The sequence below is a fragment of the Homarus americanus genome, unplaced genomic scaffold, assembly GCF_018991925.1.
Source record: "Homarus americanus isolate GMGI-L3 unplaced genomic scaffold, GMGI_Hamer_2.0 scaffold30108, whole genome shotgun sequence".
Lineage (NCBI taxonomy): Eukaryota > Metazoa > Arthropoda > Malacostraca > Decapoda > Nephropidae > Homarus > Homarus americanus.
Genome location: NW_024748109.1, coordinates 12,578,791 through 12,598,336, shown reverse-complemented (window position 1 = coordinate 12,598,336; position 19,546 = coordinate 12,578,791). Strand labels below are relative to the sequence as shown.

The 19,546-nt window shown below is 46.1% G+C and overlaps 1 protein-coding gene across 1 annotated transcript in view; it reads left to right on the top strand.

Moving 5' to 3' along the window:
• The first annotated feature begins 5,262 nt into the window (after positions 1-5,262).
• LOC121880135 overlaps positions 5,263-19,546 on the top strand; it is a 134,464-nt gene continuing 120,180 nt past the window's right edge. The window contains exons 1-2 of the mRNA XM_042387196.1: positions 5,263-5,442; positions 15,370-15,539. Of these exons, the coding sequence (XP_042243130.1) occupies positions 5,400-5,442; positions 15,370-15,539 (213 nt within the window). The 5' untranslated portion in view covers positions 5,263-5,399. The remainder of the gene's footprint in view (positions 5,443-15,369; positions 15,540-19,546) is intronic.

Below are 19,546 nucleotides of genomic sequence, written 5' to 3'. Positions count from 1 at the left end.
CCATCTTCCACCTCCCACTTCTCTCCACACGTCTCTCCACCACACCTTCATCTTTCCACACACCCGTCTTCACACCTCCATCTTCCACACACCTTTTTCACCTCCATCTTCCCCACACACCTGTCTTTTACTCATCTTCCACACACCCGTCTCTCATATTTCATCTTCCACACCTCCGTCTTTCACACCTCCATCTTCCCACTCCTTTTTCACACCTCCATCTTTCCACACACCTGTCTTTCACACCTCCATCTTCCACACACCGTCTTTCACACCTCCATCTTCCACACACCGTCTTACACCTCCATCTTCCACCTCCCATCTTCCACACACACCTGTCTCACACACCTCCATCTTTCCACACACCTGCCCCATCACACCTCCATTCTCCACACACCCTTTCTGCACCCATCTTCCCACCTGTCTTTTACACCTCCATCTTCCACACACCTGTCTTCCACACCTTCATCTTCCACACCCGTCTTTCACACCTCCATCTTCCACACACCGTCTTTCACACCTCCATCTTCCACACACACCCGTCTTTTACCTCCATCTTCCACACACACCGTCTTTTATCCATCTTCACCACTCTTCTTTCACCTCCATCTTCCACCGTCTCTCACCTCCATCTTCCCACCACCGTCTTTCACCTCCATCTTCCACACACCGTCTTTCACACCTCCATCTTCCACACACCGTCTTTTTCACCTCCATCTTCCCACACCGTCTCCACACCTCCATCTTCCCACACCGTCTTCCACCTCCATCTTCCACCCGTCTTTGACACTCCATCTTCCACACACCGTCTTTCACCTCCATCTTCCCCACCGTCTTTCACACCTCCATCTTCCACACCTGTCTTTTACACCTCCATCTTCCCTCTTCTTACCTCCATCTTCCCCACCGTCTTTCACACCTCCATCTTCCCCCGTCTTTCACCTCCATCTTCCCACACCGTCTTTTACACCTCCATCTTCCCACCGTCTTTCACCTCCATCTTCACACACTCTTCTTTTACACCTCCATCTTCCCACCCGTCTTTCACCTCCATCTTCCACGTCTTTGACACCTCCATCTTCCACACCGTCTTTACCTCCATCTTCCACACCCGTCTTTTACCCCTCCATCTTCCACACCTCCTTCTTTTACACCTCCATCTTCCACACCCCGTCTCTCCACACCTCCATCTTCCACACCCCGTCTTCACACCTCCCATCTTCCACACCGTCTTTCCTCCATCTTCCACCGTCTTCTACCTCATCTTCCACCGTCTTTACACCTCCATCTTCCACCCGTCTTCATCTTCCCACACCGTCTTTTACACCTCCCATCTTCCACACTCTTCTTTACACCTCCATCTTCCACCACGTCTCTCACCTCCATCTTCCCCACACCCGTCTTTCACACCTCCATCTTCCCACACACCCGTCTTTCACCTCCATCTTCCACACCGTCTTTCACCTCCATCTTCCACACCGTCTTTACCTCCATCTTCCCACCTGTCTCCCTCTCCATCTTCCACACACCCATCTTTTATCCATCTTCCCACACCTCTTCTTTTACACCTCCATCTTCCCACCGTCTTTTACCTCCATCTTCCACACACTCCTTCTTTTACCTCCATCTTCCACCACCCGTCTTTTACACACTATCTTCCCACACACACCGTCTTTCACACCTCCATCTTCCCACACCGTCTTTCACACCTCCATCTTCACACACTCTTCTTTTACCTCCATCTTCCACACCGTCTTTGACCTCCATCTTCCACCCGTCTTTCACACTCCATCTTCCCCACACATATCTTTTACCTCCATCTTCCCACCACCGTCTTTCCACCTCCATCTTCCCACACTCCTTCTTTTACACCTATCTTCCCACCGTCTTTCACCTCCATCTTCCCACCCGTCTTTTACCTCCATCTTCCCACGATCTTTTACCTCCATCTTCCACCGTCTTTCTACCTCCATCTTCCACACACTCTTCTTTTGCCTCCATCTTCCTCTTCTTTCATCCATCTTCCACCGTCTTCCTCCATCTTCCCACACCCGTCTTTCACCCCCCATCTTCCCACACCGTCTTTCACACCTCATCTTCCACACCGTCTTCCACACCTCCATCTTCCACCGTCTTTTACACCTCATCTTCCCACACTCTTCTTTCACACCTCCATCTTCCACACCCGTCTTTCACCTCCATCTTCCACCCGTCTTTCACACCTCCATCTTCCACACACCCGTCTTTTCACACCTCCATCTTCACACACTCTTCTTTTACCTCCATCTTCCACACCGTCTTTCCCTCATCTTCCCACACACCCGTCTTTCACACCTCCATCTTCCCACACCCGTCTATACCTCCATCTTCCACACCCGTCTTTCACACCTCCATCTTCCACACACTCTTCTTTACCTCCATCTTCCACACCGTCTTTTACATCCATCTTCCTCATCCCTCCATCTTCCCACCGTCTTTTACCTCCATCTTACCCGTCTACTCACCTCCATCTTCCCACACCGTCTTTTACACCTCCATCTTCACACCTTCTTTTACACCTCCATCTTCCCCGTCTTTCACCTCCATCTTCCCCCTTCCTATCACCTCCATCTTCACACACCCGTCTTTACACCTCCATCTTCCACCACACCCGTCTTTCCCCTCCATCTTCCACACACCCGTCTTTTACACCTCCATCTTCCCACCACCTCTTCTTTCACCTCCATCTTCCCACCTCTTTCACACCTCCATCTTCCACACACTCTTCTTTCCTCCATCTTCCCCACACCGTCTTTCACACCTCCATCTTCCCACCACCGTCTTCACCTCCATCTTTCCACCCGTCTGTCCACACCTCCATCTTCCACCGTCTTTCACCTCCATCTTCCACACCGTCTTTCACCTCCATCTTCCCACACTCTTCTTTCCACCTTCATCTCCACATACCGTCTTTCACCTCCATCTTCCACCCGTCTATCCTCTCCATCTTCCCACACCGTCTTTCACACCTCCATCTTCCACACCCGTCTTTCACCTCCATCTTCCACACACCGTCTTTCACACCTCCATCTTCACACCCGTCTTTCCCTCATCTTCCCACACACACACCGTCTTTCATATCCCTTCCCACCTCTCATCTTCCCACACACGTCTTTCACCTCCTTCTTCCACACCCCGTCTTTCACACCTTCCTTCCACACCTCTTTCACACCCTCTTCCCACACCCGTCTTTTACACCTCCATCTTCCACACACTCTTCTTTTACCTCCATCTTCCACACCCGTCTTTCACACCTCCATCTTCCCACACTTTCTTTTCACCTCCATCTTCCACCGTCTTTCACCTCCATCTTCACTTACCGTCTTTCACACCTCCATCTTCCACACAATCTTCTTTCACCTCCATCTTCCACACACCCGTCTTTCACACCTCCATCCACACACACCGTCTTTCACACCTCCATCTTCCCACACCTCTGTCTTTTCCATCTTCTCCGTCTTTCACACCTCCCATCCACACCGTCTTTCCTCCATCTTCCCACCCGTCTCACACCTCCATCCACACACCGTCTTTCACACCTCCTCTTCCCACCGTCTTTCTCCATCTTCCACACCGTCTTTCACCTCCATCTTCCACAATCTTCTTTCACACCTCCATCTTCCACACCGTCTTTCACACCTCCATCCACGTCTTTCACACCTCCATCTTCCCACACCCGTCTGTACACCTCCATCTTCCCACACCGTCTTTCCTTCCACACCTTTCCTCCATCTTCCCCACACACCTCTTTCCTCCATCCACCGTCTTTCCTCCATCTTCACCGTCCTGTCCACCTCCATCTTCCACCGTCTTTCACACCTCCATCTACACCGTCTTTTACCTCCATCTTCCACTCTTTTCCTCCATCTTCCCACACCTCTTCTTTCCTCCATCTTCCACACGTCTTTCACCTCCATCTTCCACCCATCTTTCATACACACAATCTTCTTTCACACCTCCATCTTCCACACACCCGTCTTTCACACCTCCATCCACACCGTCTTTCACACCTCCATCTTCCACACGTCTGTACCTCCATCCACACACCGTCTTTACACACTCCATCTTCCATCATCACACCTCCATCTTTACCGTCTTTCACACCTCCATCTTCCACACACCCGTCTTTCACACCTCTATCTTCCACACCATCTTTCACACCTCCATCTTCCACACACCCGTCTTTACACCTCTCTTCCACCACCGTCTTTTTCCACCTCTATCTTCCACACACTCCTCTTACCTCCATCTTCCCACACACCCGTCTTTCATACCTCCATCTTCCACCGTCTGTCACACCTCCATCTTCCACCCGTCTGTCACACCTCCATCTTCCACACACCCGTCTTTCCACACCTCCATCTATCACACCTCCATCTTCCACACACCCGTCTTTCACATGCTTCTTCCACACACCCGTCTTTCACACCTCCATCTCCACACACACTCCGTCTGTCACACCTCCATCTTCCACACACACCGTCTTTCACACCTCCATCTTCCACACACCCTGCTCACCTCCATCTATCACACCTCCATCTTTCACACCCATCTTCACACCTGCTTCTTCCACACCCGTCTTTCACACCTCCATCTTCCACACACCCGTCTATCACACCTCCATCTTCCCACACACCCGTCTTTCACACCTCCATCTTCCCACACACCGTCTTTCACCTCCATCTTCCACACACCCGTCTTTCACACCTCCATCTTCCCACACCCGTCTTTCACACCTGCTTCTTCCACACCGTCTTTCCACCTCTATATTCCACACACACCTATCTTTCACGCCCCCATCTTCCACACCCGTCTTTCACACCTCCATCTTCCACACACCCGTCTTTCACATCCATATTCCCACACCATCTTTCCGTCTTCCCCGTCCTCCTCATCTTCCACACACGTCTTCACCGTCTTTCTCATATTCCCATCTTTCCTTTATCTTCCATCTTTCCTAACTGTACTTCCTCATATTCCATCTTTCTCCTTTAACATTTTCCACATTGGTGGTGAAGCTCCTTTCCCCTCCACACACTTATATCTATTGGCAGTAATATTCAGCCTTAAGTACAAGTTACCAATAAAATCTCCCTTTTCAGTTTGACTGTCAGTTTGCGTAACTAATATGTCTCAGTGTACCTGCAAGTAATTGATGTAGCTTTGTGTTCGTAAATATTTAACAAATAACCCTTCATCTTTTTTTTTCAGAATAAGTGTGTGTGTGAGTGAGAGAGAGGGGTGAGGGGCAGGACTGTGGTAGCAGCGTGCGCATGGTGTAGGGTTTCGTCTTCCTTGTCTACATCATCGTCAGCACCACCACCACGCCCCCACGTTGGTCACGCTGGTGGCCCGTCACAATGATTATGGACGCCAAGACCCACAATTCTAACCCCCCACCAGGTAGGTTCTACAACCTCCCCTCCTGCTGGTAGCACCCTTCTGCAGGTAGGTGCTACAGGCGTCCTCCTGCAGGTAGGTGTTACAGGCATTCTCTTGCAGGTAGGTTCTACACTCCCCCTCCTGCAGGTAGTTTCTACAACCCCCCCTCCTGCAGGTAGGTGCTACAACCCCTCTCCTAGAGGTAGGTTCTACAACCCCCCTCCTGCAAATAGGTGCAACAACCCCCACCTGCAGGTAGGTTCTACAACCCCTCCTGCAGGTCGGTTCTTCCCACCCCACCCCTTGCAGGTAGGTGCTACCAAGGACTATAAACAGTAAGGACAAACCACAGTAATGTAATAAACCTTTGCTCTGCCCCGTTCAATGACATCATGCAAGTGACGCACGTCATCTGGTGAGTTGGGGGCAGTCACAGATGGTGATGGCCTTGCCTTGGTTGACATTTGATTGTTTCATTTTTTGAGAAGACTCATAAGGCTTAGGCTTTTCTGTGGCCAGGTATTTTACCTTCCGTTTACCTGTTGTAATCACTGATGAAGACCCCGTAGAATCAGAATTATAGGTACTCTGGAAGTGAAATTCATAAAAGTTCATGGGTTAGGTTTTCAAACCCAAATGGTCTTTTCTCTATCAAGAAAATACAGTATTGCACAACAACTAGGATATCACCATAATTAATGCTATGAGCTGTGAGCGTTAATAAAGGATGAAGCGTATGTGTATTGAGCTTCATGAACACACGTTTGACGTGGATGAGAGACTGGGACAGACTGGGTAGAAGCCGGGTACTTAATTGCTGACCCACGTAGTCAAGGCGACCAGTGGAATAACACTCTTACATGTATAGTTATGACTACTCTCTGGTCATAGGCTAGTGACGTGGTTGATGTAGTTATATAAACAAAATGTATGTAGACCACATTTATATACAGTAAGTATTACTGTCTATGTGACGGGCTATTACAGGTATAACAAATGAATTGCCTTATGTTATGATATCCTCTAAAAAATAAGTGATATTACAAAAAAAAAGCAAAATATTAAAATATTACAAGACGACAGGAGGGGGGGGGGGCGGCGGTTCGCTGATGACATGGACGAAACAACTCATGTCTTGAGCTTATTAGCAATATAAAGATTTTTCTTTTGCAAGTCGAGGCAAGGTGAATGTCTGAGGGTACTCTGACAACTGGATGTTGCCTTACAATGTATAGTTAAGAAAACAGCAGGTTTCTCTAGATGTTAAGCATCACGACTGTCGCTGGTGAATTATATGATGTAACTGGTTTTTCTTGTATTTTGGGCAATATTATTGTTTTCTTTCGTCAGACGTGGAAAGAACAAGGTCTCACGGTCTTCTGGATGACCCGATATTGACTGATATTGCAGAATTAAGAAACTACAAGAAATCTTCCCTCACGTCTTGAAACAAGCGCGGTGTTGACACCTGTAACCCACTTACCGCTGCACTTTCATTTTTTCAAAATTATTGAAAATGTTCAGAGTTCTTTTTGGCCACATATAACAAGATGAATGTTTCACCTTCCTGTAGATACCTAGATATCGACAGACATTCCAAAATTAAGGAGATACAAAAGAAATATGAACTCTCTTCAAACAAGTTCTCAGCTAGCCTAATGTGGTGTTTCATCAGAACGCTTGGAGGCATTTATCTAATGTCACAAGTTTTCTTATCTCTGGGAAATCTGTAATACTGCCTCTGTTTGGGATTTGAGCTTTGCTGTTGCACCTGTATATTGCACGCATAACCATAATTGTTAATACAATGGTCCGGGGACCAGACTCGGGCACACACGGAGCTCACCAGATGATGTGTTTACAAGATTGACGTCACGGAGCTGTCCATTGTGGGTAAAACAAGTGCTAGGTGAACTATCCTTACTTGTCTATGATCCTTGGATGCTACCACCCTCTCTTACTGTAGGTGAGTGTAATCTATGGTTGTCATTCAATTTTTTGAAAATAAATAATAAATAGACGAAGAAGAAGAGTTTGCTTACACCACAGCTAACTTTACCGACGGTACATGCCATTGTGCCAGCCATTTTCACTGGTTCGGCCACTCACTTAAAAAGAGGCGTTTAGAATATACAAAATCACAAGGGAACTTAAAATTGCATAAACTATCCAGCTCAGCATCCTGACGGTGAAACTCTGGAGGTATTAGTTTGCGAGTTTTAAATTAGGCTTTAGAATGAATAAGATTACCCTCAAAATTGGTGTACACTCCCAAAAAAGTATCTGCCCCTTTTCTCATCATACAGTGTGTCACAATGAACGAATATTTCGGATCAGTAATTGTAATTATGACAGCGAACAACTTCATATTTCCCGCATCTGCTAACGGCCGTGTAATATTTCAGTGTGATTATGATATTTAAAAAAATTAGTTTTTGCACAATGTAGTATTACTGATAAGTAATTTGCCTCAGTATATCTTATTGTGGGTAAAAATAAGTATATATTAAATGCGTCCTCCGAAAGCGTGAATTTGCTACCAGAGTTTAACAGTTAATTCGTGTATAAGATTTCTGATAAACTTCCTACGTGCTCCTGTTTGAAATAATGAATGTATGTATCTTTATATAATTTAGCTAAATATCTTTCTCGTCAGAAACGGTCATCCCAACGATTATGAATAAATTCATTTAGAAATACATCCTTACTCCAGGACGAAATCGGACAGATTTGCAACAGCCAATCAGCTGTAACTCTTGAGGAAGGGACGATGCATCTCTTCTCAGCCGAGATAAAACGCACTATAGTACCCGAGACTCATTGGAAAACACAGCTTGCACCTACAGACATCGTCTCATCGTGTGTATCAAATAATGTTCCGTTGCCAGAGCGAATCATGAGAGGATACGTTATATTCAAAATTGTTACCCCATTGAGATAGAATTAATATCGAAATGCAGTAAATCATCATGTCATTGTAATTGGTTATGGCATCATAATACACCTGTAATTACTTTACAGGTATATGCAAATTAATGTAATATCTGATCATTGTGTTTCATATTTCGTTCGAAACGATTCCATTGTAACCTCGGCTAAAGCTGCCTCCCGAAAGCTGGGAATGCTGTGCAGATGCCGTAGCTACTTCACTCCTGAGCAGTTGCTTCAAGTATATAAGGGAATCATTCGTCCTAACTCTGAGTAATGCTCTCATATCTGGGGTGGCATTTCTTCTTATTAACTCTCCTCCTTTAGTTGATAATCTTTCTTCCTTTTCTCTTCGCCGCAATGTTGCTTCACTCTCCCTTTTACAGGTACTTCATCGGGCAACGTTCGGTGGATTTGGCATCCTGTGTACCGTCGGCAAGGCCGTGGGCTCGTAACACTCGTCTTGCCCGCGGTGCCCACCGTTTCTCTGTGGATGTCGGTCACACGAGAATAACTCGTTATAGTACATCCTTCTTCCCTCACAAACCAAACTGTGGAATGCTCTGCCTTCTTCTGTGTTTCCATACTCATGCAATCTGTCTCTCTTCAAAAAGCTGGTTTTCCTGTATCTTCGTGGTGTAGATTAATATAATATTTTTCTTTTCTATTTTTAATTTATTTTTACTGTTCTATTTTCTCCCTCTAGGCCCCGATGTGGGTCGATGACCTGTGCCCGGGTGGGCTATTCGCGTAAAAAAAAATGGCATCCCATCCTCTGGGGCTGAAATAGTATCTGGGGTGTATAAATCAGCGGGGTGTCTCAAGATAGTATTGGTTTTGCATATAGTATCACAATCCATCCTATTTCATTACATTATGTAGAGAATAGGTGGTATACTGCAGATATCATGGTGATTATCAGGTGCAAGAAGAATGAATGAAAGGTGCAACTCACAATCAGAAATACCAACTGAACCTAGACTGCTGTGCACGTGTTATTGTGTTCATTTATAAATACTTTTATGGAAGACTGTATGTTTTCTTTAATGAGGAACTAAGAAGACTTGTGACTCTTTCTTTATGCCACTTCCATAATTAACGACACACAAACATACACACACACACAGTGGGCACTTTATCGGTCACCTTTAAAGTGCCAGTGACAAGGACCACCGCGGTGTTTACATATATCGTGAAAACTGTGTCGGACCCCAAGCACCAGGGACAAAGACCCACGGTCTTTACGACTGACAAATATTAACAGATGTCTACCAGTGTCAGTGGCCCTCAAAGTGCCGCCAGTGACAAACACTTCTGTCCGCCCACAACAGATATCAACAGATGCCCACCAATCACTTACTCCCGACGCACTCTGTACCATCTAAAGCGTGGGAAAGGTTATCCTGATGGCAGTGTTATCGCGCGACTCAAGTCACTGAACATATTCCACGCGCGTAGCCGTAGACAAGGCCGTCATACACATAAGCCCATTAGAACCGTAACCTCCACTAGGAAACCGGAGAAACCCACCCCTGACAGACCGTACCACTACACTGAAGTTCCACGGATATGGTATGATCTCCCGTCTCTACTGCTATCCAACGTCACTTCCCTAGCTAACAAGTTCGACGAGCTGGCAACTACAGTCAGGTCAGCCGCCGCGAGCGTCGTTGCCATATGTGAGGCTTGGCAAATTGTGCCTGAAACGTGTCATATTGAGGGATATCAACTCTTTCATCACCTTCGTTCACATAGACGCGGAGGGGGCGTTGCCCTCTTCTGTCAAGATGACCTACGCCCGTCACGCCTGGATGTTCAAGTCCCAGCAGATGTGGAAGCATTATGGATACGTGTTGTGCCACCAGCCCACCCGCGCCACACTGCTTCCATCATAATCTGTGTGGCATACCATCCGCCTCGCTCACCCACCAGAGACACTCTTATCAATCATCTCATTACCACCTCAGACCATCTCAGAGTTAGGTACCCATGTGCCAAGTTAGTATTATGTGGGGATTATAATGAAATTGACACCACCGATATCCAGGACCAGCTATCACTGTCACAAGTTGTGACCTTCCCCACACACCGTCAAAATTCCCTTGACCTTATCTTAACTGACTTAGCGGACCAGTACCAACCACCTCAACCAATGCCTCCTATCAGGTGTAGCACACACTTATCAGTGCTCTGGTCCCCAGCTGCCACTCCCACTCAAGTACAGAGACCCTACATCAAGACCTACAGGCCGATTACTGACTCTGCAGTGCGCCTCTTCGGGCAGTGGATAGTTCACCATCCCTGGACTGAAGTACTTAGCGTGGATGACGTGGAAACCAAATGGATAAATTATACCAACACCACCACGGAAGCTCACCACCACTTCTTCCCTGAGAAGTCCGTCAGATCTCACCCAGCTGACTTGCCCTGGATCACACCTCGGATCAAAAGACTTATGCAACAGAGAGACAGAGCCTTTCATCTCAATGACCACATCCGCTACAGGTCCCTTCGCAACCGAGTCATCCGCGAAATACGCACTGCAAAGAAGTCCCATTACCCAATCAAATCACAACACCTGAAGCAGACCAACATCAGTCAATGGTATGGTAAGCTTAAAGAACTCTGTGGACTAAACAATAAGACACACCCCCTCCCCTTCCTTAGCCATCTCACTAATGTTGATGCAGCTGAGCAAACAAATAACCATTTCGCTACTATATGCCAGACGCTCCCCCGGCTTGACACAACCACTCTCCCTCCTTACCTACCAGCCCCCCTTCCCACTGACTTAGTAGAAGAATTTGAAGTAGCAAAACGCCTGGACAAACTAAAATTAAAACGCTCTACCACCCACATTGACTTACCAATGAAACTCTTCAAGGAGTTCTCCCCGGAGCTTGCTAAACCCCTATGCTCTGTCATCAATGCTTCTCTCAGTCAAGCCAGATGCCCAGTTGACTGGAAGACCTCTTATGTATCACCAGTGCCCAAGTCAACCAGCCCACATTCCTTAAATCAGCTACGACCTATTGCAATCACCCCAATACCCAGCCTAATCTGTGAAAGTTTTGTGTTCGACTGGGTTTATGCTGATATTGCAGGAGTCGTAGACCCTCAGCAATTTGGCAACATGAAAACTTCCTCCACCACTCACTGTCTTGTCAGCTTACTCGATTACTTATACCGCCATCTCGAGAAACGAAAAACGTCTGTAGCTGTCGCCTTCATTGATTTCACTAAAGCATTCGACCTAGTCGACCACATTATAATCATCAACAAAGCTATTGACCTCGGGCTTCGGAGAAGTCTTATACCATGGCTTACAGACTTCCTCAGTGACCGACGCCAAGCTGTACGCTTCCGAGGGGCTGCCTCCACCTTTCAGTCACTCACCTGTGGCGTCCCCCAAGGCACCAAGATGGGACCACTCTGCTTCCTTATGCTCATCAATGATGCCCTAAGAGAAACCCCTGCTCGCTGGAAATATGTCGACGACTCCACCATTGGGATCAGCGTCAACAATTCTGCTCCCAACTATACCGTCCTTCAGGATTTATTGAACAGTCTCCAAAACTGGGCCACTAACAACCATGTCACCATCAACCATACCAAGACCATGGTTATGCACATCAACCTCTCCTCCGACATTGTCCCACCTCCTTCCATTACTCTAGGTCCGAACACACTCCAGGTTGTAGATTCCACGAAGCTCCTTGGCGTCACCATAGACAACAAACTAAATTGGAAACCACACGTCAGTGAAGTTGTCAAATCCTCCAGTTTCCGTCTCCACCTCCTCCGCCGACTCAAGTCCCTCGGAGTTCCTGCACCTGAGCTCCTCAGTGTTTACACAACATTCATACTTCCCAAGCTCACCTATGCCTCCCCCACCTGGTCTTCTTCCCTAAATGCCACACAACGTAAACACCTAGAAAAAGTGCAAAAGAGGGCATGCAAGATTATTCTCTCCCCTTCCTACTCCACATATCAAGAAGCGCTCAACACACTGACCCTTTCGACTCTCACTGCAAATTTGGTAAGAAGCTTCTACACCATCCTCGACACCGGCTCCTACTACCACCTGAGATCCCTAGCCCAAGAATTGCTGTTCGACACCACAACCGCATCCAGCCCATACGTGCACGAACTGATCGCTATAAGAACAGCCCAGTCCCAACCATTGTAAAAATTATCAATAACTTGTAATAAACCAGTGTATTCACTCCCAGTAAACACTACTCCTTGCACTGTCACTATGTTGAAATGAACTGTAGTTTGAGCTTTTCCCCATCTAGTTATTATATATCTTATTTGTATCACTTATGTTACTTGTATATTATTTGTAATTCGAAACCCATTCCCCAAATATGTAACTGTATATTTTCAGCCTTCTGGCTGCCAAGCTCTTTCAAGAAACCGTTAATTATTATTATTATTATTATTATTATTATTATTATTATTATTATTATTATTATATACACACACACACCTCCACCTTACACAAATAGTAGACTTTCCTACACATGGCAATGCCACCCTTGACCTCATTATGACAGATCTCGGTAACCACTACCTTCCCCCCCCAGCCGCTGCCTCCCCTGGGACGCAGTCCACACCTGTCCCTGCTGTGGTCACCTACCCCCACCTTCTCACCACCACCAGTTGCCACCAGGACTTACCGACCCACCCCCGACTCTGCTATGCGGCGTTTTGGACAATGGATAACCCGGTATCCCTGGACTGAAGTGATCACGGTAGACAATGTGCAGAACAAGTGGGATAATTACCTGGACACAATCACCAAAGCCTACCACCACTTCTTTCCAGCCAAAACACTGAGGATCCACCCCGATGATGTCCCGTGGATTACGCCCCGCATAAAAAGACTAATTGAGCAGCGCAACAAGGCATACTACACCAACAACTGCCTGCACGTAACCAGGTCATCAGGGAAATCAAGTCAGCCAAGAAGACTTATTATCCCAGGAAAGTGCACGGCCTCAAGGAAGTCGGCATCGGTCAGTGGTACTCCAAGGTAAAAGATCTCTGTGGTCTCAACCGTCAGTCTCCCACACTTCCTTTCATCTCACATTTCCCTAGTGAGGAGGCAGCTGAGATAATTAATAGCCATTTTGCTACCATATGTCATACCTTACCCAGTCTTGACCTCACTCTCCTCCCAGCTTACTTACCTTCCCCCTCCCCCCCTCCCAGTGTCCAACCATATGAAATCGCCAACAAACTCCTGAAATTTAAATCCAAACGCTCCACGACACCAATTGACCTCCCAATCAAAATATACAAGGAGTTTGCAATCGAACTTGCCACCTCCCTCTGTTCTATTATTTATGCATCCCTCAGACAAAGCAAATGCCCTAATGAATGGAAAACCGCATTTGTCACCCCCATCCCCAAGGTCACCACCCCACAGTCCCCTAACGACCTCAGGCCAGTTGCCATTACCCCCATACCCAGTCTACTTTGTGAGGACTTTGTTTTTGAGTGGGCATTTGCCAGTATCTATCAGTCAATTAATCCACAGCAATTTGGCAATATGAGGACCTCCTCTACATCACACTGCTTGGTGAGCTTTCTGGATTTTCTGCACAAAAACTTGCAGAAACGTAAGACATCACTGGCCCTTGCCCTTGTGGACTTCAGGAAGGCCTTTGACCTTGTTGATCACTGCGCTGTTATCAACAAGGCTATTGCACTAGGGCTGCCCACCAACCTGGTCTCATGGCTCAATGATTTCTTGAGTGGACGTCGCCAAGCAGTGAGGTATCAGGGCTTGGTCTCCACATTCCAACACCTCACCTGCGGTGTTCCCCAGGGGACCAAGATGGGACCACTGTGCTTCCTCATCCTGATCAACGACGCTCTATCAGACACTCCTCACAGGTGGAAGTACGTGGATGACTGCACTGTGGGGGTTTCAGTGGACAACACCGCACCAGACTACTCATCGCTACAAGGCACCCTGGACAGGCTACAGGCATGGACTACGGAGAACAAGGTCACCATCAACCACACCAAAACCGTAGTCATGCACACCAATACCGCCACCACTCCAGTGCAAGCCCCAGCAGTCACAGTGGGTGCCCATCCTCTCCAGCTGGTGCAGTCTGCCAAACTACTGGGTGTAACTATAGACAACAAACTTGACTGGAAGGCCCATGTAAATAACACAGTCAAGGCAGCCTCGTACCGTCTCTACATGCTATGAAGACTTGGGTCACCTGGGACACCCACGCCAGAGCTGAGGACCATCTACAACGCCTTTATTTTCCCCAAACTAACGTATGCGTCACCAGCCTGGTAGTCTTCTCTCAACTCCACCCAACAACGTCAGCTAGAGAAGGTACAGAAAAGGGCCTGCAGAATCATGCTGGGCGCAGAATACTCCGGCTAAACCAACGCTCTCTCCACCCTGGAAATGCGATCCCTCAGTGACCTCCACCACCAAGTACTGGAAAGGTTTGGCAGTGTACTACTGCACCACCCTCGCCATCGCCACCTCCTGCCACCTGCAGCCCCCCACCCAACTTGCGCAGTCCGCCACTACTACAAAATTCAGCCCATAAGAGCCTGCACCCATAGATATAAGAACAGCACCATCCCATCTATTGTTAAAATAATAAACAACTCCTGATTTATGTACTGTACAGCCCTGTAAATGTATTCAATGCATATTTTATCATTATGTCTAAATCAAATGTAAGTCTGTATATTTTCAGCCACTGGCTGCAACTCTATTAATAAACCGTTTATTATTATTATTACTATTATTACACACACACACACACGCACACACACACACACACACAGCGTATGGGCGATTTAATTATGTTTGGTTAGCATTAGGTTGGTTGGATTATGTTAGGCATTTTGCTTATATTAGGTAAGCGTTAGGTTGGTTAATATTCACGTGGAACAAGATGGGTGATCCGGAGATTTTTTTCTGATGGTCGATGTTAAGCCAGCGTGTTAATGTTCGTATTTGTTGACTGTCTACAGGTGGGGGATGGGTGGAGTCGAGCGAGGAGGTGAGTGGAGTGAAGAAGGGAGGGGATGATGGCGCCTCCAGCAAGAAGAGTCCCCCGACCCGCCTTGTGAGGCCCGAGAGCCTGGTGCCTCCCGACGGTGGCTGGGGCTGGGTCATCATCGCCGCCAACTGCATCATCATGGTGAGTACAGTACCTTCTCTAATCTCTGCCTCACCGGTCACTCGCTCACTGTCACAAATACTCTTTGTATCTTGATGAGTACGTTTACTGACTTCTACCTCACCACTCGCTGCATCATCACGGTGATTAACTTGACTCTACCTCACCACTCACTCACAAGCTGTTAATAACCAATGACCACTTCCTCATACAGATTCGTAAGATGAATATTGCTCACTATTGAAGACAAAGGAATGTACACAAGTGTATTTTAAGTGGTGTTGAAGGTACAGAATCCTTTGGAATATTTTATGTACTGTTAAATGGTATTCAGTAAATGGATTTTGTTAAGGTAGACACTTATCAGTTTCAAAGCTCAATTTTGAATATTTGTTTAATTTATCCGTTTTGGAGCGTTCATAAGTCTTCAGTTGTTGTGTGAAGCTTAGACAATGTGAACCAGTAGTGGTGTGTAGGTGTTAGCTCGCCCAAAGCTGTGTTGTGCTTGACAGTACTGGTCACCACAGTGCGTAGTCCAACACTCACTCTTGATGAGCTTGTTATACATGGGGCACACCCTCCAAGTTCTGTGTGTTAGTTTTAATTAGTTATGGGGAACACTGTAGCTTCGGATTCTCAAAAATTTCTAGGTTGAAATACTCTCTTAACCGGCGGTGGGGGTATTATGTTATGGTAGAGGTTCAGTGTAGTTATGGAATGTGCAAGGCGGCCATCCTTTATCGTAGTGTAGAGACGACAGTTACACGAACACTCACATGTCCAGTCACGGGAATAATTTAAGCTGTGGAGTTGTAAAAATCTTGCTTGACACTTGCCAGAAGTGTTGAGTCACTTAGGTCAGTGTCTCTTCAACAAACTCATCCCTTTGGCAGGAAAGTGCTGGAATTTATGCGAGACAAAGATATTAGATGATTACTATTACCTTGTTTTTTTTCTTTTTCCTGTGCGTTTAAAAATATATACTGTACCTGTAGTTCCGCCACATTGTGTATACTACAGTATCCCTTGTCGACTATCTTGCTTATATCTCTACGAAGTTCTGAGTTACCTTGTGTGTGTCTTATGAGTGGGAGGAGTTTGTATTGTAAATCTCTCTTTCACACACAGACACACACATGCCTGAAGAATTCTTACTCGTGGGTAGGACAGACGCAGCACAGTGCAAATCTTACCTTTCCTGTTAACACAATACCTCACACCTCACCACTTGGACGGAGGAGGTGTTGAGGGAAATATATATACTGTATATAAAGAAATAATAGTTTACAGGCAGAAGCGGGGGAGTGATATCTTTAGAGGTGGTTTAGGTTAGGTTTAACATTGCGACAACAACACACCTCACTGCCAACAAATAGAAGTTTATTAGAGTTTTTTCAGTTAATGTTTTTTGAGATTGCTAATTCTCGCGTTTTAAAAGTCAAATATGCGTTCATACGGATTTAATGCCTGTGGATATGATAGTTCTGATGTTAGAGTGATCCAGACCCTTCCATGTCATTCATTAAGTGTTGTGAGTCTATATTGTGTTATAACTGTTGTCTCACCACCATGTTGCCTCCTCCTGGTGGGGCACATGTTCTAACCTCCTCTACAGCTGATAACGTAAACAGTGGGTCGTTGTTTACAAATCTGTCAATCACTTGCTGGACAACAATTATTTCCAGTCCCAGAATAATCAGAGATACAACTTAAGGCACCAAGAGCTATTAAGACCACCCCCCCATGCGCTCCTCTTAGTCCTAGACCTCCATAAAATATCCCGGTGTGAAGGTGTGGAACAACTTACCCCCACCCATTCGAGCAAAGACTACGCTCCCTTCCTTTAAAAGTTTAAATCATCTCTTAAAAATATTTATTGTCTAAGTATTAATATTTTTTGTAATGCCTACTTTATATACTTGCTTTTATGGTACCATCAAAATCGTTTTATCAGAAATTATCATGTGGATAGATAAGAATTTAACATTGCAAAAAATATATTTGCCAACTAGACATAATTCTGACAGCTCTCTCCTTTTGTTCAACCTTAATACAACCCAAGTTGTACTGCTTCCCTCCCTTATCATATTTATTTTTTTCAATATCCACTGTAAATTATGTATATACTTATAATATAAATGTAAAAAAATAATAATAAATAAATATCGAAGTGATAACCGTGGTAACATTCTGATATGTTCTTATTACCTCCATGATATGTGTACTATTCCAGATGATACTAAATGTTAGATAATACTTCCTTGAGATAAATGTACAGTATATATCAGGTGCCTACAAGAGAACTCTGGCTCTCAACTGGCTCATCCATGTTAATATTAGGATTTTTCATCGACTCTGTGTCTGTGTTCTTATGGCTAAATAAACTGTTTCAATATCAATATCAATATCAAATTAATCTCCACATAGTAATTGCCTTGCTTCTAGCTGCCTCGCTGTTTTAGTGCTGTAGTAGTTATTGATAAGGTAGGTCACTTGTCTGGCTCTCTTATTATAGTGTGGCACTGCCTGACTCTTACTTACTGTCGTTTAGCACTGTATGACTCTCTTACTGTCGTGTGGCACTGTCTGACTCTTACTGCCTTGTGCCATTGTCTGACTTTTACTTACTGTCGTGTGGCACTGTCTGACTCTTACTGCCGTGTGGCACTGTCTGACTCTTACTGCCGTGTGGCACTGTCTGACTCTTACTGCCGTGTGGCACTGTCTGACTCTGAGGCACTCTCGTGTGACACTGTCTAACTCATTGTCGTGTGGCACTGTCTAACTCTTGCTCACTGTCGTGTGGCACTGGCTGACATTAGTTACTGTCGTGTGGCACTGTCTGACTTACTTATATACTGTCGTGTGACATTATCTGACACTTACTGCCTTGTGCCATTGTCTGACTTTTACTTACTGTCGTGTGGCACTGTCTGACTCTTACTGCCGTGTGGCACTGTCTGACTCTTACTGCCGTGTGGCACTGTCTGACTCTTACTGCCTTGTGCCATTGCCTGACTCTTAGGTACTGTCGTGTGATATTCTCTGACTTATTGTTGTGTGGCACTGTCTGATTCTGACTTAGTATCATATGGCACTGTCTGACTCTGACTTAGTGTCATGTGACACTGTCTAAGTCTTAGGTACTGGCGTGTGGTATTCCTTGACTTATTGTTGTGTGGCACTATCTGAATCACTTAGTGTCATGTGGCACTGTCTGACTCTTACTTATTGTCGTGTGGCATTATCTGACTTACTGTCGTGTGCCACTGTCTGATTTACTTACTGTCGTTAGGCATTATCTGACTATTACTGTCCTGTGGCACTGTCTGACTCTTACTTACTATGGTGTGGCACTGTCTGACTCTTACTTATTGTGGTTTGGCATAGCTGACTTACTGTCCTGTGGCACTGTCTGACTCTTACTTATTGTGGTGTGCCATTATCTGACTTACTTACTGTGGTGTGGGACTGTATTACTCTTACTTATTGTCGTGTGACACTGTCTGACTCTTACTGTCGTGCGGCATTATTTGACTTACTGTCGTGAGCCACTGTCTGGCTCTTGCTTACTGTCGTGTGGTACTGTCTGACTCTTACTTAATGTGGTGTGGCACTGTGTGGCTAACTTACAGTTGCGGGCACTGTCTGGCTCTTACTGTGGTGTGACACTGTTTGGCTCACTGGTGTGGCACTGTCTGGCTCTCATACTGCAATATGGCACTGTCTGGCTCTCATACTGCAATATGGCACTGTCTGGCTCTCATACTGCAATATGGCACTGTCTGGCTCTTGCTGTGGCGGATATTGTCTGGCTCAGTTACAGTGGTGTGGCACTGTCTGATTCTCTTACTTGCTTTTGTACGGCACTGTCTGGCTCTAACTGTTGTGAGGCACTGTTTGGCTCTCTTACAGTGGTGTGGCACAGTCTGGCTCACTTACTGTGGTGTGGTGCTGTCTGGCTTTACTGTGGTGTGGCACCGTCTGGCTCTTACTGTGGTGTGGCATTGTCTGACTCCTACTGTGGT